Here is a 22928-nt window from a genome sequence, read left to right on the forward strand (position 1 = left end):
ACACTGTATAAAGCAGTGAGTAACATACACACTGTATAAGGCAGTGAGTAATATACGCACTGAACAAAGCAGTGAGTAACATACACACTGAACAAAGCAGTGAGTAACATACACACTGTATAAAGCAGTGAGTAACATACACACTGTATAAAGCAGTGAGTAACATACACACTGTATAAGGCAGTGAGTAATATACGCACTGAACAAAGCAGTGGGTAACATACACACTGAACAAAGCAGTGAGTAACATACACACTGTATAGAAGAAGAAGGGCTTATGCCTGAAACGTCGATTCTCCTGTTCCCTGGGTGCTGCCTGACCTGCTGCGCTTTTCCAGCAACACATTTTCAACATACACACTTTATAAAGCAGTGAGTAACATACGCACTGTATAAAGCAGTGAGTAACACACACACTGTATAAAGCAGTGAGTAACATACGCACTGTATAAAGCTGTGAGTAACATACGCACTGTATAAAGCAGTGAGTAACATACGCACTGTATAAAGCAGTGAGTAACATACACACTGTACAAAGCAGGTTCCAGTTCAGCTGGCTGCTGTTACCTTCTTTGAGTGCTATCTCCTTTGCCCATAGACTGGGAGACCCAATTCCAATTTCATCAACGTCTTGGCAATGAATCAACAATTGAATGAGCTCTGAGGAGAGACCAAGGGAGTGAGACGAATGGGAAAGCTCTTTCAAATGAGCCAGCACTGGCATGTTGGGCCAAATGGCTTATTTTGGCATCATCGCACTATCGTAGTAAGTCTCTACCTGTCTCACAGGTAGGGTGGAAGGGAAGGAGGTGGAGAGGGAAGGTGCTGAGCTGAGTAGTCCTGCCTTACCCTGAGCAACCTTACCCTGCCCAGTGTAACCTCCCTAACTTCCAACAGGAGGTGGTCAATCTGAGGGTGAGGTCTCTCCTGTCCGTTGTACTCTGCTGCGATATCTTGCTATGGTTTATGTTGTGCACTTTGAAACTCGAGTCTCTTCTCATTTAATCATGAAGCTGTATCTCATTGGTCAGGTTTCTCATCCCCACTTTGCGGCAAACATCGTGTGTGTGAAAATTTGCTCCAATCACCTGTGTGCCTATTCACTAGATGAGAATCCCATGGTGTTGGGGAGGAGTAACTTACAGTATGGATAGAAATTGATTAATTAACAGAAGACAGAGTTGAGAAAATGGGGCAATTTGAGGATAGCAACCTATAACTTTAATGGAGTGCCAAAGAGATCAGTGCTGGGGCCACAATTATTTACAATATATATTAATGACTTGGAGGAGGTAAGTGAATGTATATCACCAAATGGGTCAATGATACGAAAATAAATAGGTAGGCAAGTTGTGGGAAGGACACAAGGAGTTAACAGAGGGATATAGACAGATTGAAATGAATGGGGAAAAACTCATCAGACGGAATTTAGTTTGGGAAAGTGTGTGATTATGCACTTTGGCGGGAAGAATAAGCGAGCTAAATATTATTTAAATAGGGAAAGACTGCAAAATGCTAGCGCAGAGAGGGATTTGGAAGGCCTCGTGCATGGATCATGAAAAGCTTGAATCCAAATTAGAGGTTTAAGATGGAAGGCAAATGGAATGTTAGCCTTTATTTCAAAGGAAATCGAGTGTAAAAGTTATGAGGTCTTACCAAACATATAGAAGGCACTTGTCAGATCACATCGAGAATACTGAGAACAGTTCTTTGATACCTAAGAGAGAGGTAAGAGTGGACATTCGACTGCAGGAGAACGAGGCTGGAGAAGTAGTGATAAAGTGGGATTAATAACATAGGAAGTAGGAATAAAGAAACTGAATAGGAACTTTATATCAGTTTTTACAGTGGAAGATACCAGCAGCACACTGGGGAGGGGGTGGGGGGGGGGGGCGCAGAGGTGAGTACAGTGGCAATCACTAAGGAGAAGGTAATGGGGAAGCTAAAAAATCTGAAAGTGAATAACTCACCTGGGCTCGATGGAATACAGCCCAGAGTTCCAAAGGACACGGCTGAGGAGATTGTCGAGCTATTGGTGGTGATCTTTCAGGAATTTATGGAGTCAGGGAGAGTCCTGAAAATTGAAAAATGGCTAACGTAACACCCATTTAAAAAAAAGGAGGGAGGCAGAAGACAGGAAACTGTAGGCTGGTTAGCCTGACCTCAGCAGTTGATAATATTTTAGAGTCCATTGTTAAGGATGAGATTGTGCAGTACTTGGAAGTGCATGGTAAAACAGGCTGAGTCAGCATGGCTTTGTCAAGGGAAGGTCATGCCTGACAAATCTGTTAGGATTCTTTGAAAAGGAATTGAGCAAGGAGAGCCAGTGGACGTGTGTATTTGGATTTCCAGAAAGCCTTTTAAATAAGATAAGAGTGCGTGGTGTTAGGGGCAAGGTACTGGCATGGATAGAGGATTGGCTGACTGGCAGAAGACAGAGAGTGGGGGTATAGGGGTCTTTTTCAGGATGGCAGACAGTGACAAGTGGAGTTCCACAGGGATCAGTGTTGGGACCACATTTGTTCACATTATGCATTAATGATCTGGATGAAAGAACTGAGGGCACTGTCGCTGAGTTTGGAGATGACACTAAGATAGGTGGATAGACAGATAGGGTTGAGGAAGAGGGGAGTCAGCAGAAAGACTTGGATAAACAAGGAATGTGAGCAAAGAAATAGCGGATGGAATACAATGTGGGAAAATGTGAGGTTATGCATTTTGGTGGGAAGAACAGAGGCATAGACTATTCTTTAAATGGAAAAAGCTTTGAAAATCTGAAGCACAAAGGAACTTGAGTCCTAGTTCAGAATTCTCTTAAAGTTAATGTGCAGGTTCCGTTGGCAGTTATAAAGGCAAGCGCAATGTTAACATTCATTTCAAGGGGGCTAGAATATAAGAGCAGGGATGAATTACTGAGACTGTATAAAGCTCTGGTCAGACCGCATTTGGAATACTGTGAGCAGTTTTCGGCCCTGTATCTGGCCTTGGAGAGGGTCCACAGGAGGTTTACACAACTGATCCAAGAGATGAAGGGCTTGTCACATGAGGAGCGGTTGAGGACTCTGGGTCTGTACCCAATGGACTTTGGAAGGATGAGGGAGGGATCTGTTGGAAGTTGCAAAATACTGAGAGGCCTGGATAGAGTGGGTATGCAGAAGATATTTCCTCACATAGGAGAGACTAGGACCGAAGGGCACAGCCTCAGTGAAAAAATGACCTGTTAGAACTGAGAGGGGGAGGAATTTCTTCAGCCAGAGGGTGGTGAATCTATGTAACTCATTGCTGCAGAGGGCTGTGGAGGCCAAGTCATTAGTTTCTTTAAGATTTAAATAAGATAGTTAAAAATCACACAACACCAGGTTATAGTCCAACAGGTTTATTTGGAAGCACTAGCTTTCGAGGCACTGCTCCTGTCCATAGCCACCAGATGAAGGAGCAGCGCTCTGAAAGCTCATGCTTCCAAATAAACCTGTTGGACTATAACCTGATGTTGTGTGATTTTTAACTTTGTACACCCCAGTCCAACACCAGCATCTCCAAATCAGAGATAAGATAGGTTCTTGGTTAGTAAGGGGATCAAGGGTTACAGAATGAAGGCAGGAGAATGGGGTTAAGAAACATACTAGCCATGATTGAATGGCAGAGAAGACTCAATGGGCCAAATGGCCTAATTCTGCTCCTATATCTTATGGTCTTCTGTCATCTGATCGAAGGAAAGATATACTGACATTGGATGTTATTTGATCCCATTGAATGGCCATGCAGACTTGAAAGGGCCAAATGGCCTAATTCTGATCCTATGTCTTATCGTCTTCATTGGCCAAGTTGTGGACAATCGCTGCTGCGTGATTTTTCTTCTCATCCGCTGCTTCCCCAAAAGTGATTGATACATTACAGTTGGCTAGGACTTTGGTTTGGCCACATTTGGAATACTGCATACAGTTCTGGTGGCTACATCACCAGAAGGATATGGATGCTTTGGAGAGGGTGCAGAGGAAGTTCACTAGAATGTTGCCTGTGTGAAGGGTGCTAACTATGAAGACAGGTTGAGAAGATTAGTATTATTTACGTTAGAAAGACAGAGGTTGAGGGGGTCCTGATTGAGTTCTACAAAATCATGAGAGGTACAGACAGGGCAGATAGCAAAGAGCTTTTCCCAGAATGGGGGACTCAGTTACTAATGGTCACGAGTTCAAGGTGAGATGGGAAAAGTTTAGGGGAGATATGCGTGGAAAGTTCTTTACACAGAGGGTGGTGGGTGCCTGGAACGAGTTGCCAGTGGAAGTGATAGAGGCGGGCACGATAGCGTCATTTAAGATATTTCTAAACAGATACATAAATGGGCGAAGAGCAGAGGGATACAGAGCCTTAGAAAATAGGCAACAGATTTAGATCGAGGATCTGGATCGGTGCAGGCTTGGAGGGCCGAGGGGCCTGTTCCCGTGCTGTAATGCTCTTTGCTCTTTGACTGTAACATCCAGATTGCAAACTCAAGGCTGTGGTATTTGATGGTAAGCATTTTCTAATTTGCAAATGCACTTCTTTCCAGGAAAAAGACAAACTGGCCAATCTGGAAAAGCAGTATTTCATGGTGACTGGAGGAAAAGCCTTTCCCAAAGGCTCAACAGCACTAAAGGAGGTGAACTGATTTTATATTATTATGGTTCCTATCTGTATATTGGCAAAAAAGTGCATTTACAAAGTACTTCATGAAGTCAAAATGTCTCAAGGGATTTTCCCACTCATTGTGAATGACTTATGAGGTTGACTAACTGTTATGTAAGGGAACTGCTGGGATGGTTTTCTGAATGCTGTAGAGAGCTGAATGCTTGCTTTATTGGATGGCTTGATCAAAGTCTACCCTGGTCACTACACTACATCACACCTCATTCATTTCAACTGAAATCTCACCCTTCCCAACCTCCCAGTTTCCATCCGAAACCCTGAGGGTTTGCAGACTTGGTCAAAACAGCCTCTATTCCTCGCTGTCTTTGACATACCGCCCTGTGTCAGTGGGAACCTCTGGCGTGTAATTGCTAAATTCTTGATCACTTTCAATCGAAAAGGTGTTTGTCACATTCTCTGGTTGAGCTCAGAGTCAGAGACGATCATAGAGTTTTAGAGTGTAGAAGGAGGCTCTTCGGCCCATCGTGTCCATGCCAGTCTGTTCTAATCTCAATTCCCAGCACTTCACCTGTATCACTGTATGCTATGCAAATGTTTTGAAGGTTCCTGCTTCTAGCACCTGTTCAGGCAGTGAAATCCAAATACTGACCACCTTCTGGGTGAGAGAGGTGACCCTCAAAGCCCCTTCCAAACCTCCTGCTTCTTTCCTTATAAATCTGCCCCGGTTATTGACCCCTCTTTGAAGAGGAAGATTTCATATCTCAGTCAAATCTCCCCTCAGCCTACTCTCAGATTAGATTAGATTAGATTCCCTACAGTGTGGAAAGAGGCCCTTCGGCTCAACAAGTCTACACCGACCCTCTGAAAAGTAACCCACCCTCCTCTGACTCATGCATCTAACACTATGGACAATTTAGCATGGCCAATTCACCTGACCTGCACATCTTTGGATTGTGGGAGGAAACCCCCCGCAGACACGGAGAGGATGTGCAAGCTCCACACAGACAATCGCCCGAGGCTGGAATCGAACCTGGGACCCTGACGCTGTGAGGCAGCAGTGCTAACCACTAAGCCACCATGCCACCAAACAACCCCAGCCTATCTAGTCTCTCTTCAAACCTAAATCCTCACATCCTGACTGCGTGATATGCGGTTTTCGGTGAGGAACATCTGTTGCAGTCCCTGCTGCTAACACACAGCTGAAATGATCCAGTGTGTATACAGGCTTCGGTCTGACCACATTTGAAGAGCCATTGGGACTCGACAGCGAACAGCCAAAACACAAAGGGAGTGGGTTTGTTGGAACGCTGTTAAATGGGGATACTGCAAAATGTCGGATTTATCCCACTGGAATCCATTTCAGCCTGACTGAAAGTGACATTTACAGCTTTAGCGTCTCACGGCAGCTGGCAAATTGCCAGATGTGTTAATGCCAACCAGGAAGATATTGGGGTGTGCATGGGCATGGAGGGGAATGTGGAGGGGGCGGGGGTGCACAGCTGGCCTCTGCCTGGACCAAGCGATACACAATATTCAATGGATTGCCCATTTTACCTTGTTGCCAAAGGCAGTCAATAAATTGACGCAGTGTAAAATGGGCAGTGATGAGCTGTCACCCATTTCTGTGCTCCTGGAGGAGATTATACCCTCCAGAACAGTTTAAATTTGGTTTCCTGGAGTCAGCTGATCCAAATCGAGCAAATTGAGTTTGTTGTTGCCATCAAGGCTGGTCCGGTGCAGATGGCACCAAGTGTAGCTCACAAACAGCTTCAGAATAAAAAGTAATAATTACAGCTGGTCAGGTGATTATCCTTGAAATATCGTTCAGGCCGTTACTGTTTTTGTAATTAAAGGGATCTGAGTCTTCAGCTCATAAAGATCTTATAACCGAACTCCTTGGTGGTAAATTTCAAATGTTGCCTGCATATTTTTCACAAAAAGCATCATCAAGACTTCCGATGGATCTTCGACAAAGTAATAAAATCAGAAGGCGCACGACATCAGGTTATAGTCCAATGGGTTTATTTGAAATCACAAGCTTTTGGAGCAGGGTGATTTGAAATAAACCTGTTGGACTGTAACCTGGAGTCGTGTGACTTCTGACTTTGTTCATCCCAGTCCAACACTGGCCCATCCACATCAAAGTAATGAAAGTGCTTAGTTTCCCCTTGTAGCCCATGGACATAAAGTTCTGTGTGAATGAATGGGATTAGTGACTGTGATAGCATGGAGGCAAGGAATTTGATCCTTCATCCAGGGCTTCAGATGTTGAACAATAAAACTGGACACACGTTTAAGAAGTGAGTGAATGAGAATCATTAGAACAGTGTGTAGTTTGAATTATCCCGTCAGAGAAATTAATAGGTAGCTCTTTCATAGAGCTGGCACTGCCATTGACAGGCTGAATCCTATAAAATGCTGTAATGTTACAAATCCTTATCCACAGGGAGGTAGCTGAGCAGCAATGGGGTTAGGCAGTACAGCATAGATACAGCACAGCAACTCGCCGGTCAGGTTAGCTGGTTTATACTGGTGTTTGTGCTTCTCTGTAACGTGGAGGTACCGGTGTTGGACTGGGGTGGTCAAGGTCAGAAATCACACAACACCAGGCTATAGTCCAACAGGTTTATTTGAAATCACAAGCTTTCACATAGCTGCCCCTTAATCGGATGAAATCTTGTGTTGTGTGATTTCTGACCTTGCTTCTCCTTAAACCTCTTTGCAGCTCCAGTACATCTCAACAGACCTGCACAATATTCCATTTCTTCCCCCTGCAGACTTCCCCAACTGCCCCTTGAATGCAGCTCTACTGTTTATGTCACTGCTCCATGGGCAATACGTTATTTTGGGTAAAGAGTTAAAATATTTTGGTTCTTGTTATTGATAAACCTCTGTTAATGATGTTTTTAACGGTCATTTAGAAGTACAGAACTTGAGTACTGCTGCAAAAAACACGGGGCTTGCTCAAACCTACTTTATTCTTCGGTAGGGACCTGGATTAGACAGTCTGTCCAGGTATTGCATCACAAGACTATAACTATTATCCCAAAATATATCGGAATAGAATGAGGCCATTCAGCCCATCATGTCTGCTCTGCCATTCAATCATGGCTGATGTCTTTCTCAAACCTATTCTCCTACCTTCTCCCTGGAACTTTTGATCCCCTTACTAATCAAGAACCTATCTTATCTAAGTCTTAAAGACAGTCAATGACTTGGCCTCCATAGCCCTCTGAGTTCCACAGATTCCCCACCTCCACATCTCAGTTCTAAAGGGTTGTCCCTTCACTCTGAGGCTGTGCCCTTGGGTGCAAGTTTCTCCTACCAGTGGAAACATCTTCTCCACACTCACTTTATCCTGACCTCTCAGTATTCTGTAAGTTTCAATCATAAGTCCTTTATGCATCCTTCTTATCTTCCATTTCCAGCATGTCCTTCCTTAGATATAGGGCCCAAAACTGCTCACAGTATTATAAATGCTGTCTGACCAATGCCTTATACAGTCTCAGCAGAACATCTCTACTTTTGTGTTCTAGACCTTTTGAAATGAATGCTAACGTTGCATTTGCCTTCCTGTCAACTGAACCTGCATGCTTACTTGGAACGAGGACTCCCAAGTGCCTTTGTGCTTCAGATTTCTGAAGCCTTCCCCCTTTTAGAAAGTAGTCTACACCTCTGTTCTTCTGACTAAAGTGCACAACCTCACACTTTCCCACATTATATTCTATTTGCCACTTGTTTGCCCAGTCTGCTAGCCTGTCCAAATCCTCCTGCAGCCTCCTCACTTACTAAATACTACCTGCCCCTCCATCTGTTTTGAATGAAGGAGGATTGGCAAAGCATCCACAAGTATCCACTCCCTCCACTAGCGACTCTCAGTGTGTACTAACTGCAAGGTGTACTGCAGAAATTCACCAAAGACCCTCAGCACCTTCCAAACCCACAACCACTTCCATGTAGAAGGAAGAGAGCAGCAGATACATGGGCCCATGGCCACTTGTACATTCGCCTCCAAGGCACTCACTATCCTGACTTGGAAACATTTCACCATTCCAACCCTTTTGCTCCATTTCCTCCCCTCACCCTCTATCAATCCTTCTCCCACCATCCTTCCCCTTCTCTCTCTCTATCCATTCCAGCCCTCCCTTCCTCCTCTATTTTGCTTCTTTCATCCATCTCTCTTGATCTTCAATATTCCTCTCTTTCATTCCTGTTCCCCTTCCTCTCCATCCCACTCTCCAATCTTTTCTTTCACAGGGTGAAAGTATAACTAGCTAGGCCAACACTAATTGCCCCTTGGAGGGGAACTTGCTGGGGATGGTGTTCCCATGTATCTGCTATTCTTGTCCTTCTAGATGGTAGTAGTCATGGGTTTGGAAGGTGCTGCCTGAGGATCTTTGGTGAGATGCTGTGGTGTATATTGTAAATGGCGCACACTGCTGTTACTGTGAAGTCAGTGGTAGAGGGAATGAATGATTAAATGTTGGTCGATGTGATGCTAATCCAACGGGAGCTGCTTTGTCCTTGATGATGTCGAGCTTCCTGAGTGTTATTGGAGCTGCACCATATCCAGGCAAGTGTGGAGTATTCCATCACCTTCCTGATTTCTGCTTTTTCCTCCTCTCTTCTCTCTACCAGAATTGATCATTCTGAAGTGGGGAAGGGTGACACAGTGACTCAGTGGTTAGCACTACTGCCTCACAGGGTCCCAGGTTCGATTCCAGCCTCAGGTGACTGTCTGTGTGGAGTTTGCACATTCTCCCCGTGTCTGCGTGGGTTTCCTCCGGGTGCTCCGGTTTCCTCTCACAGTCCAAAAATGTGGAGGTCAGGTGGATTAGCCATGGGGAATGCAAGTTACAGAGACAGAGTTGGTGTGAACTTGATGGGCTGAATGGCTTGCTTCCACACTGTAGGGATTCTATGAGTATGCGGTCTTTTAGTGGTCAAAGATATTCGCAAAGTAAGGGTAGAGATGGGACAGATGGGCCAGCAGTGCACAGAGAAACAGAACCAAGTGTGAGTGACCATCTTTGAGGAGGGGGAGGGAGAAATGACCATTGGTGTTAGCATTGAAACAGTGAACTAACACTAGAGTTAATTAAACTTTGAGAATCCTTCACAAGAATAGTTTGAATTAAGCTTGGTATTTGCATGCTATTATCATTCATCGCTATGCTACTTCAACCTTTGCCCTTTGAACAGGAAATGCTTCACATCACAGAGCCTAGCGACATATTAGAGGAGCCTAACCCCCAGCATTACCTCCCAGGAAAGGCAGCTTCTCTATTCCCCTCTCCTTCCATCCCAGCGTACTCCAAGATCCAGGAGGTAACTAACACTTTCTGCATGCTACTTGTTTATTTTTATTAAAAACGCCCTCTGATCCTCGCTGCTAGACTCACTGCATTAAGGACTGGATAATGTTTGAGGCATGTTTCTGATTTCCAGGGTCTGGATTCTCAATCACAATCCCAGATTCAGGTTGCCAGCTCCTGGTTGGGCATATTCCTGTCAGTCATCTCATGATTTGTTCCAGTAAGTTGCACCAGTCTCCCCCGGCACCATAGCCTCTGTGCTTCATTGAAAAACCTATCAAATGTTCCAGTTTAATAAATAACACTTCCTTTTCCATAAACCAATGGTTTTTAGTTCTCAGCAATATCCTAGAAATTCATCTTTAATGGTTGGAGACTCCCCTGAACATTCCTGAAGAGGTGGCAACCTGATGGAAGTTTGAGTAAATGCATTTTTGATGATCTAGTTCTAGATACATAAGAAATTTAGTCTTAGCTGCAATTTCTTAATTAACCTTGTTTAACTTTCTTACTCTTTTTAATATTGGCGATGATTGAGTTTGAGTTTTATGTACGTTTCCATTGAAGACTCTATTACCCATATCCAGTCCTTACAACCAATCATTTTCCCTACTACCCCTTCGTGTTCACTGACCATTCCTGGCATCTTCTGTGGCAACACGTTGATTTTTAAAATTTGTACCTGTGGATTTCAGTCGCTCCAGTGCCTTTTATACACCTGCCTCCCACTCTCACCCCATATTTATGACCTCCTGCAGCCTCACAATCCTGCCCTCTTGCTCATCCCCAATTTTCACTGCTACACCAGCCTTCAGCTCCTTGGACCCTTCGTAAACTCCTCGATTTCTCTTTCCACCTCTTTGACCAGACTTTCAATCATCTGTCATGTTACTCCCTGATGTGGCTTGGTGTTAAATCCTGTTTTGAGAACAATCCTGGGAAGTGCCTTTGGGCATTTTATGGTGCCATAGGCGCTATAGAAGTGCAAACTTTTCTTGTAGAGCTACTTTGACTTCATATTGCAGTGTCTCAGAGCAGAAGAATAGGAACACACTTGAGACATTAAGTACAATATGACAGATCTCACTGGCTTGCATTAAGGGTTGATCTTAATGTTAAAAATGGTGTGTTGTTGGTAAAGTAATAATCAAAGATCTCAATTAGATAATTGAAGCACATTTTGCATTTGAATGTTATTTATTGTTATATCCAATTTCCAGATATAGAAATAGACCACTAGGTCTGTTTGATCCGTGTCAGTGTTTGTGCTACACATGAACTTCCTGTTCACACCCCACTGTCACATGCCTCTCTGCATTCTGTCATGTTTATCCAACTCCCTGCTAAAAACATTCCCACTCTTCATTTCAAGCACTCCCTGAGGGAGTGAGATCCATACCTACCCAGATACAGACATTGTTCCTGATACCCTTTTGAATTTATGAACAACCTTTTATGTTAATGACCCCACAATGGAAACATTTCTCACCGACTACCCTTTCATTCCTCTTTGTAACATAGAACATGGAATGTAGACCAGTAAGCACAGTACAGGCCCTTTGGCTCTTGATGTTATGCTGACCTTTTCTCCTACTCTAAGATCAAACTAAACTACACACCCTTCATTTTACTATCTTCCATGTGACTATTCAAGAGTCACTTAATTGTCCCTAATGTATTTGACTCTACTCCCACTGCTGGCTGCGCATTCCACACACCCACCACTCTCTGAGTGAAGAACCTACCTCTGACATCTCCCCTAAACCTTCCTCCAGTCATCTTAAAAAGTATGCCTCCTGGGAAAAAGTCTCTAGCTATCCACTCTATCTCTGCTTCTCATCATCTTGTACACTTCTATTAAGTCACCTCTCATCCTTCTTTGCTCCAATGAGAACATTAGCAACTTTTTTCACTTCATCCCTTAGTCTTCTCTTTTCGAGAGAGAAGCCTCCCAGTCCATTCCCGCTCTCCCTGATGCTGTGTCCTCTCAGCTGTAAGGAAGATAATTATTTGACACTGTGAAATATAAACTCTCCGAACACTCACTCAGGAAATAGTTACCAGATTTAGTTTTTGCTGCTTTTCCCAATTTCCTCTTTTCTTGAAACTGCTGGCCCTGTGGAAGAATACAGTTCCCCTGAGATGTGACTGTCCTTGCCAAGTTGGCTATTCTTGCTGGGTCATTCCGGATGTTGACCCAGTAAATGAGCAGTGAGACTATCGCATCTGGCCCCATTGTCCGCACACCTGCATTTTCCGGCAAAGCTCAGTGCCTGGGCCTTGGAACGCTGACTGATCTTTTATTCCCCATTCAGCCACGGATGCTGAGGCCTGGGCTTAGACATTTGTTCTGTCTCCAATCACATCCGTCTATCGCTTTATTCTTGTGTCGGATGGTCTTGGCAATCCTGCCTGAACCATCCTCCCAACAAACCACCAGCACGGTTTATCATTGTATTTTGTTTCCCTTGATTTCATTCTGTACTTATTATAGTTTCATCTTCTGCCATTGATGAGGTCATTAAAGAGGCCATTCAGCCCCTAAAACCAGTTCCATCCCTGAATGAATGACAATGAATATCATAATTCTAACCACCCATTTAATACTCCTGTTTAACTAGATCTCTCAATCTCAGTTCTTACATCTTCCATTGACCCACTCTCTAATGTTTTAGATGAAGATTATTCTGGTTTTTTTGTATGTTCATTGATTCAGCCTGTATTTATTGTACACCCCAATCTCTGCTCCTTATTGATGAAGAAATGCTTTCTTACCTCTGAACTGTCAAGTCTTTTTATGGAGAGCTGGTGGTGTCGTGGTGATGCCAAGTTAAAAATCACACAACACCAGGTTATAGTCCAACAGGTTTATTTGGAAGCACTAGCTGGCAGGTGGGACTAGATTGGGTTGGGATATCTGGTCGGCATGGACGGGTTGGACCGAAGGGTCTGTTTCCATCTCCATGACTCTATGACTAGCTTTTGGAACACTGCTCCTTCATCAGGTGATCCTTCATCCGCCACAACCACTTGATGAAGGAGCAGTGCTCCGAAGGCTAGGGCTTCCAAATAAACCTTTTGGACTATAACTCCCAATTCTAATACTCAGTGCACTGACCAATAATGTTAGGGACTTTTTTGGTGCAGTGGTAGTGTCTTTGCCTCAGAACCAGGAGACACAGGTTCAGGTTCCATCACCTCTAGAGCTGTGTGTGTTAACACATCAGGGCAGGTTGGTTGGAAAGTATTTATAAACCAATGTTAATAATGAAATGTCAACAGCCACACTCCTTGAGATGTGGGTAGCACGGGCCAGGCTTGCATGGAGAGAAAGGGGGGTTGAATTTTTTGAACTGCTGCAGTCCATGTGCTGTGGGTTGACCCACAATGCCCTTCGAGAGGGAATTTCAGGATTTTGACCCAGCGACAGTGAAGGAATGGCGATATATTTCCAAGTCAGGATGGTGAGTGGCTTGGAATGGAATTTTTGGATGATGATGTTCTCATGTGTCTGCTGTCCTTGTCCTTCAAGCTTGTAGACATCAAGGGGTTTGAAAGTGCTGGTGAAAAGTAGGATCTTGTTGTTGGATAACCAGAAAAAATGGTCATTATGGTAATGATGCAAAATGGCTGCATCTTTAAACCACATCATAATAAGGAAGGAAATATGGATTATTCCAAGAATTGAAATAGGGATAATCAAGGAAACTATAGACCAGTGAGTCTCATAATGGTGGTTGGGAAGCTATTGGAGAGAATTTTTAGGGATAGGATTTACGTGCATTTGGAAAAGCATGGCCTAATTAGGGATAGTCAGCGTGGCTTTGTGCGGGGGAGGTCACGTCTTACTAACCTGATTGAATTTTTTGAGGTGAAGAAGGTGATCTGTAATGGTGGGGTGGTGGATATTGTCTACATGGAATTTAGTAAGGCTTTCGATAAGCTCCCTCGTGGTAGGCTCATCCAGAAGATTAAGATGCATGGGATCCATGGTGACTTGGCCGTGTGGATTCAGAATTGGTTTGCTCATAGAAGGCAGAGGTAATAGTAGAGAGTGTTTTTCTGGTTGGAGGTCCTTGACTGGTGGTGTTTCACAGGGATCTGGACTGGAACCTCTGCTGTTATGATATCTAAAAATGAGTTGGATGAAAATGGAGACAGGTGTAAGTTTGCAGATGACACAAAGGTCAGCAGAGTTGTGGACAGTGTAGAAGTTTATCAAAGGACACAATGGAATATAGACTAGTTGCAGTTGTGGGTGAAGAAATTGCAGATGAAGTTTAATCCGGCTATGTGTGAGGTGTTGCACTTTGGGAGATCAGGTGTTAAGGAAATGTATAGTTAATGGCAGGACCCTGAACAGCACTGATGTACAGAGTAATCTTGGGATTCAAGTCCATAGCTCCCTGAAAGTGGCCAAATAAGTGGAAAGGGTGGTAAAGAAAGTGTATGGCATGCTTGCCTTTATAGGTTGAGGCACTGAGTACAAGAGTTATATTGCAGCTTTATAAGACTTTGGTTAGACCACACTTACAGAGTATTGCATTCAATTCTAGAGGGTGCAGAAGAGGTTTACCAGGATGCTGTCTGAATGAGAGGGTATGAGCTATAAGAAAGGGCTGCAAAAACTTGAGTTGTTTTCTTTGGACAGCTGAGGCTAAGGGGAGACTTCATAGAATCGTAGAATCCCTACAGAGTGGAAATAGGCCCTTCGGCCCAACAAGTCCACACCGACCCTCCGAAGAGTAACCCACCCAGACGCAGTCTCCTACCCAATTATCCTATATTTACCCCTGACCAGTGCACCTAACCTAGACATCCCTGAACACTCTAGTAATTCACCTGACCTGCACACCTTGGGACAGTGGGAGGAAACCGGAGCACCCGGAGGAAACCCACTCAGACACAGGACAGAGAAGTCTATAAAATGATGGGATGCATAGATAGGATTGACAGTCAGAATCATTTTTCCAGAGTTGGAATGTCTAATACTAGGGGGCATACATTTTAAGGTGAGAGGGGGCAAATTGGAAGGAGATGAGATGGGCAGGTTTTTTTTCCATAAAGAGGGGTAGGAGTTTGGAACACATTGCTAGGGGTGCTGGGAGAGGGAAATATGATAGGGGTATTTAAGGGGCTTTTAGATAAGCACATGAATAAGCAAGGAATGGAGGGATGTGTACCAAGGGCAGGCAGAAGGGATTAGTTTCATTTGGCGTCATGTTCAGCACCACATTGTGGGCCGAAGGGCCTGTGCCTGTGCTGTGTTGCTCTATAGTCCATGTCCTAACCAGCTTTAATTTTCAGGCTCTGGCATCAGTGACAGAGTAATACTGGAGAAAAAGAGAAAGTGACATGGGATGTACAAAGTTAAAAATCACACAACACCACAAGTTATAGCAAATGTTTGCTATAAATTCTGTGCCTTACAATTGTATCGTCCACAACCACCTGATAAAGGAGCGTCGCTCCGAAAGCTAGTGCTTCCAAATAAACCTGTTGGACTATAACCTGGTGTTGTGTGATTTTTAACTTTGTACACCCCAGTCCAACACCGGCATCTCCGAATCATAACATGGGATGGAATGAGTGAAAGAAAGAAAAAGGGGGATGAATGAATGTATGAGACAGAGAGCAGAAAGGAGAGATGGAGAATGAGTGAGAGAGAGAGGGAGAGAGAAAGAAATAATATGGGAGTGAGAGAGAGCTCTGTAGTGGTGTATCTGGTCAGCAGCTGTTCATTAAAAGGGATTTGATTTTGATTGAAGGCAGTGGGAGAATGAGCAAAGACATTAACAAAGCTTTAATAGTATGATGTTTCAGAAAATTACATTCATTATAGAAACAAGTCGTGATTGTTTTGTTATTTTGGGGGTTGATTGAAGATAGTGATGGACAGGGAAATGAAAGGCATGAGCATTGCCTGTTGTGTTACACACTCAGCTTGAGACACTGGCAGCAAAAGAAAGGATGTTATTATCAAACGTTTCATAGCAACAGGAGGAGGCCATTCAGTCCCTCAACCCTTCTTTGCCACCCGCTGATCTACCCGCACCTTCCCTCAATAAAAATCCACCCATTTCAGGCTGGAATGCTTCGGGAAGGCAGCCTGGTCGAGCAATATCTAAATGGGAACTGCTCACCAGCTGTTTGAACCTTCCTCACTGTAATCATATTGTCCCACTGTCCCCATTCACATGAAGCAGGCCCAGTTAGAAGAGGTTATACCTTCATTTTAAAACTCCTATCCTAGTTTTCAAATTCCTTCCCTCGATATCTCGCTAACCTCCTGTATTCCCACAACCTTCTATGATCTCTGTGCTAGTCCAATTCTGGCCTCTTGAGCATCCCTCATTGTAATCACTCCACTGTGGGTGTCCAGCTCTTTTCACTACTTCAACCTCATGCTTGGGAATGTCCTCCATAAACAGCCTGATCTCTCCCTCTCTCTCTTTCCGCCAATCTCCTCCTTGCTCTCCCCCTTACATTCTTTCTACCCCTTGCGCTCTCCATCTACCCTTGCTCTTTCCATCTTCTCCTTGCTCTCTTCCTGACGTGCTCTGTCTCCCCTTCATTCTCATTCTCTCCATCTCCTCTTTGCTGTTTCCAACTCCCCTTCACTCTCTCTGTCTCCCCCTCAATCTCTCCATTTCCCCTTTGCTCTCTCTGTCTCTCCCTCACGCTGTCCATCTCTCCCTCACACTCTCTGTCTCCCCCTCAATGTCTCCATCTCCCCTTCGCTGATTCCAGATCCCCTTCACACACTCTGTCTCTCCCTCATTCTCCCTTCTCCCCCTTCCACTCTCTTTCCCACTCATTTTTTTTAACGCATTCCTTAAAGCCAACACATTAATCAGGTCCATTTGCCTTAAAATCTCCTTCTATGGCACAGTGTCACATTTAATCTGATCAGATTCCTATGGAACTCCTTGGAATGTTTGACTATGATAAAGGTGTTATGTAAGGGCATTCTTGTTATTGGCTGACGAGCAATCATGATGTCATCATTGGTTGGAATCATCATCCGTGCACTAATCCTCTGTGTGTGTCTAAAAGATGAGTAAAGGGGACAAATGAGCTTTCCCTCAGCAGAAAACTTCTTAAATGGGTCATTTTTAATTGTTTTCCAATGGAACAGAGAGTTTCTCAGTTGCAGTCATAAACAATTGTGATGTTTTTTTATCTCCTGAGCAAAATGTGATTGAGATTTCTTCCCTATCGATTGTGTTATACATGAGAAAGTAGTAAGCCCTGGCTCTAATCCAATGCACTAACCTTGTTGCCTCTATCCCTTTGTGATACATTGCTCTCTCTCACTTTAGGAATATATGAAACTGGCTGATGTGTTTAAGTTCTACAGTGACATTTACAGCACAAGGCCTGATGCTACTTTCTGTGCTTCTGCTCTGCGTTCGCTCCAGCTTCCTGTAGCCCCACCACCCCGCGAGGTACATTTGCTTGCCAGCACAGTCTGTCCTCACCATTCCTGCTGCATGTTGCCTGCCTCCCTCATGTCTTATTTTCATCTCTTCTGTTAAACGGTTTCAAACTCCCAGTTCACTTTCTGGTTAATAATCCATGACATTAGTCAGGCTCTGACCCCACTGTGAGCTCCATTGCTCAAGGGTAGAAGTTGCAATTTGACAACACAGAGACCAATGTAATAGATTGAAGCATTGGTGCAATCGCTAAGGAATTCATGAATCCTTTCCAGAATATTCTCTGGGCAACACTCATCCAGTGTACTGCCAGGATAACCATAATCCCAGAGCAGTATTAGTGGATAATGACATTCCCAGTACAGTATTAGTGGATAATGATATTCCCAGTGTAGTATTAGTGGTTAACGATATTCCCAGTGCAGTATTAGTGGATAATGATATTCCCAGTGCAGTATTAGTGGATAACAATATTCCCAGTGCAGTATTAGTGGTTAACGATATTCCCAGTGCAGTATTTGTGGATAACTATATTCCCAGTACAGTATTACAGTGTATTAATATTCCCAGTGCAGTAATAGTGCATAATGATATTCCTAGTGCAGTATTACAGTGTAATAATATTCGCAGTGCAGTATTAGTGGATAACAATATTCCCGGTGCATTATTAGTGGATAATGATATTCCCAGTGCAGTATTAGTGGATAACAACATTCCCAGTACAGTATTAGTGGATAACAATATTCCCGGTGCATTATTAGTGGATAACAATATTGCCGGTGCATTATTAGTGGATAATGATATTCCCAGTGCAGCATTACAGTGTAATAATATTCCCAGTGCAGTATTCGTGGATAAGGAATTTCCCAGTGCAGTATTACAGTGTAATAATATTCCCAGTGCCGTATTAGTGGATAACAATATTCCCAGTGCAGTATTATAGTGTATTAATATTCCCAGTGCAGTAATAGTGGATAATAATATTCCCAGTGCAGTGTTACAATGTAATAATACTCCCAATGCAGTATTAAAGTGTAATAATATTCCCAGTGCAGTATTAGTTGATAATAATAGTCCCAGTGCAGTATGGCAGTGTAATAATATTCCCAGTGCAGTATTAGTGGATGATAATAGTCCCAGTGCAGTATTACAGTCAGTATTGCAGTGTAATAATATTCCCAGTGCAGTATTAGTGGATGATAATAGTCCCAGTGCAGTATTACAGTGTAATAATATTCCCAGTGCAGTATTAGTGGATAATTATATTCCCAGAGAACTATTACAGGATAATGGTATTCCCAGTGCAGTATTTGTGGATAAGAAATTTTATCTCTCATTATTCCAGCCCCAAGCCTCCGGCTCAGCCTCACCCTCCTGACCTGTCCATCACTTTTCCCATCTATCCGCTTCACCCCACCCCCGACCTATCACCTTCTCCCTCACCTTCATCTTCCTCAGCTACCTTCCCCCCAACCCAACCCCCTCCCATTTATCTCTCACCCCTCCTCTCCCCCACCCACCCCCAATGCACAAGCCTCATTCCTGATGGAGGCCTTATGCCCGAAACATCAATAATTCTGCTCCTCAGATGCTGCCTGACCTGCTGTGCTTTTCCAGCACCATATTCTCAACTAATGATAATCCCAGAACAGAATTAGTGTGTATTGGCATTCCCAGAGCAGGATAATGATATTCCCAGTGCCAAGCTCTCTCTAAAGGGCACTGATAGACACCGAGTGTTCCCTCTCCAGGGTCACTCGGGGTTGAACCTAACCGCGGGAGAGGGGCAGGCAGTTGGCAGAGACAAGCCCCTCCATGGCCCACTGTCTGGACCTGTTTATAATCAGCATGGCCAGGCCCAGGAGCAGGTCCTCTGATCTGCCCACCCCTCCACACTGGGTGCCCAAAGATCAGGAGTGTATGAAAAAGCGCAGTTCTTCAAAACCAAGGCCAATTAGCCAGACCTACCGTCAAACAACTCTGAGCCATTCTGGTTCACCTTGTCAGAGAGCTGCAGCTCGAACATTGATACTCAAAACAAGTGGATTGTCTGTGCTTAGCTTGGTCTGAGGGGAGTTACCCACATGCAATGATCAGTTGCGCTCACATCAAGCGGGATGTTGCGGACTTCTGCATGTTGTGTTTCAAGCTGTGTGGATCTTAGAATATCTCAATACAGTGTTGTGTGAGCATGACCTCAGATGTACCTCAACATGCAATACTTTACCTTTAAGGACATGTGCAGGGATAAACAGAGTGGAATACAACCCACAGAACTAAAGAATTGCTGCAGCCCTGAAGGAGACTATTCAGCCCATCGTGTTTGTGCCAGCTCTCCGAATGAGCGACTCACCCATTGCTGTTGCTCCCACCAACTTCCTGTGACTCTGCTAATCCTTTCCAGATGATAATCCTGTTCCTTTGTGAACGCCTCAGTTAAATCAGCCTCTCCTATTTTCTCAGGCAGCTTACTTCCAGATTGTAACAATTTGCTACACGAAAATGAAGTTTATCCTCTCATCCTGGTCAATCCTGCTTACATCCTGCTGTTGTCAAATCTTAAAGAACCTATCTAGTCTTTTTTTTTGTTTCTTGGGATTTGAGGACCAGTCTTTATCCTTCTGTGTTCTAGTCCCTTTCGTGAAATATGTGTTTGCCTCTTTCAAACTGCTCTCAGTTATTCTCTACAATAAATGCTCATATATGCATTGCCAAGGTGGAATAGTTCTGATCCTTATAGCAGCTTGGAATAGCACGTCCTTGTTGAACAATCAAAATCCACTCAAGGGGTAGTTTTATCAGAGCATTAAGATTCCCAGAGAAACTAATTAACTCTAAAAAAAATATGAATTTTCAGTGCCCAATTTAAAGCAATTGCACACTAACATTTCACGTTTCAAGACATTTCCTGTAAGTAACAAACTCAAAGCAATTTTGACTAAACAACCCTGGAAAATGCAGAGAAAGTCAACAGGTCTAACAGCATCTGTGGAGAGAGAAACAGAGTTAGTCTTCTGAGTCCGGTATAACATTGCTTCAGGTTCTGAACTTGATCTTTAATTATTCATGAAATGTGGGAATCACTGGCCGATCCAGCATTTACTGCCCATTCCTGGTCGCTCTTGAGAAGGTTGTGGTGGACTCATCTGTTTCTCCACAGATGCTGCCAGACCTGCTGAGTTTCTCCAGAATTTCCTACACTTGTTGTAGCTTTCCAGCATTTTGTTTTTAATTGACTGAACGCCATTTCAGAAACAACCCATCATCTAAATTACAGAAAAAGAATCTTCGTTACTATCTAACATGACCGTAGAGTCATAGAGATGTACAGCATGGAAACAGACCCTTCGGTCCAACCCGTCCATGCCGACCAGATATCCCAACCCAATCTAGTCCCACCTGCCAGCACCCGGCCCATATCCCTCCAAACCCTTCCTATTCATATACCCATCCAAATGCCTTTTAAATGTTGCAATTGTACTAACCTCCACCACAAAAGCTTTCCTCCATGGTTATATTTTACTTTGTGCATTAAATGTATACTCCATTTTCCTAGAATGGGAAACGTGGTTCTTAGTGCCTAAGGGCTTGCTCCCCTTTTACTTCCAGAGCTGAAAACCTTCCAGTTTTATGTTTTTAACGGTTATAGATAATTTTGCCATTTGCTAACCATTCGGCAAATGCAGGATTTACTGATTCCTCACTTTGGGGAGAATGGGGAAACTGGAATAGGTTCTTTCTATTGTGAACAGAACACCAGGCCATTCAGCCCCTTGAGCTGGTTCTATCAATTACCTAGATTGTGTGCCTGAACTGCATTTTAAACCTGTTATCCGTCTTGATCCTGTATCATTGACCCTTTTACCGAACACAAATTCTACCAAACATACTTTTGCAATTAAAGTCCAGCCTTGTCAGCTTTTTGGAAAAGAAGAACCTGTTTTATGGAGTCATAGAATCATAGAGATCTACAGCATGGATAAGGCCCTTTGCCCCATCCAATCTGCGCTGGTCAGAATCAACTACCTGACTATTCTAATCCCAGTTTCCAGCACTTGGTCCATTGTCCTGTATACATTAGTATTAAAAGTGTGCATCTGAATGCTTCTTCAGTGTGATGAGGATTTCTGCCTCTCCCACCCTAACAGGCAGTGAGTCCCAGATTCCCCCCCCATTTCCTCATGTCCCCTCTAAACTTCCTGCCCCTTCCCTGAAATCTGTGTCCCCTTGTCATTGATCCCTCTTTCCAGGGGAAAGGTTTCTTTCTGTCTGCCCTGTCAATGCCCCTCACAGCTTTATATATCATCATCGTGTCCCGTCATACTGCTCGGCTCCAATGAATTAGCGTGGTGCTGGAAAAGCACAGCAGTTCAGGCAGCATCAGAGGAGCAGGAGAATCAATGTTTCGGGCAGGAGTCCTTCATTAGGAGGGTTCTGCTCCAAGGAATACAACCCCAGTCTATCCAGTCTCTTTTCACAATTAAATAGTCCAGCCCAGACAATTCCCTTTCGTCTGAAGTCCTTCCTCACGTTATCCCTGAGTAGTCAGCTATATTATAATTATGTTACCTCTTTATCGTTGGTACCGTTTTGCAATATTGTGTGATGTCCAATATTCTCTCTGTTGCTCTCCAAAGCATGGTCAGTGTTTTGAGTTAATCCTTCAATGCTCAATCCTGTGTAAATCACTGCTGGCCACAGAAACGTCTGTCTGTACCTCGGACTGGAGAATCCCCTCACACAATTGATCTCTTGGAAGCCGACGTACCCCTCGTTGCATTAGAGTCAGTCTCAATACTAGAAACTTGGCTTTTCGTGCTACGTTCCCCTAGTGGGTGATGGATTCTCAGGGGAATGTAGCACGATCAGCCAAGTTTCTGGTATTGAGACTGACTCTAATCCAACGAGGGGTACGTCGGCTTCCAAGAGATCAATTGTGTTAGGGGATTCTCTAGTCCGAGGTACAGACAGACGTTTCTGTGGCCAGCAGAGAAAAAGCAGAACGGTGTGTTGTTTCCCTGGTGCCAGGATCAAGGATGTCTCAGAGAGGGTGCAGAATGTTCTCACGGGGGAGAGGGGCCAGCAGGAGGTCATTGTCCACATTGGAACCAACGACATTGGAAGGGAAAAGGTTGAGATTCTGAAGGGAGATTACAGAGAGTTAGGCAGAAATTTAAAAAGGGTGTCCTCGAGAGTAGTAATATCTGGATTACTCCCAGTGCTACGAGCTAGTGAGGACAGGAATAGGAGGATAGAGCAGATGAATACATGGCTGAGGGGCTGGTGTATGGGAGAAGGATTCTCATTTTTGAATCATTGGAATCTCTTTTGGGGTAGATTTGACCTGTACAAGAAGGACGGATTGCACCTAAATTGGAAGGGGACTAATATACTGGCAGGGAAATTTGCTAGAACTGCTTGGGAGGATTTAAACTAGTAGGGGGGGGGGGTGGGACCCAGGGAGATAGTGCGGAAAGAGATCAATCTGAGACTGGTACAGCTGAGAACAGAAGTGAGTCAAACAGTCAGGGCAGGCAGGGACAAGGTA

The 22928-nt window shown here is 44.0% G+C and overlaps 1 protein-coding gene across 21 annotated transcripts in view; it reads left to right on the forward strand.

Annotated features, from left to right (window-relative positions):
- Positions 1–22928, forward strand: part of phldb1b (pleckstrin homology-like domain, family B, member 1b) — a 372433-nt gene that overhangs the window by 298242 nt on the left and 51263 nt on the right. For 12 of the 21 annotated variants that reach the window (XM_043676461.1, XM_043676462.1, XM_043676471.1 and 9 more), the window contains 3 exons: positions 4550–4639; positions 9829–9954; positions 17264–17389. In XM_043676461.1, coding sequence (XP_043532396.1) covers positions 4550–4639; positions 9829–9954; positions 17264–17389 — 342 coding nt within the window. The remainder of the gene's footprint in view (positions 1–4549; positions 4640–9828; positions 9955–17263; positions 17390–22928) is intronic. The other 9 variants (XM_043676474.1, XM_043676477.1, XM_043676478.1 and 6 more) reach the window with 3 other exon arrangements.

This window comes from Chiloscyllium plagiosum, chromosome 35 (assembly GCF_004010195.1).
Source record: "Chiloscyllium plagiosum isolate BGI_BamShark_2017 chromosome 35, ASM401019v2, whole genome shotgun sequence".
NCBI lineage: Eukaryota > Metazoa > Chordata > Chondrichthyes > Orectolobiformes > Hemiscylliidae > Chiloscyllium > Chiloscyllium plagiosum.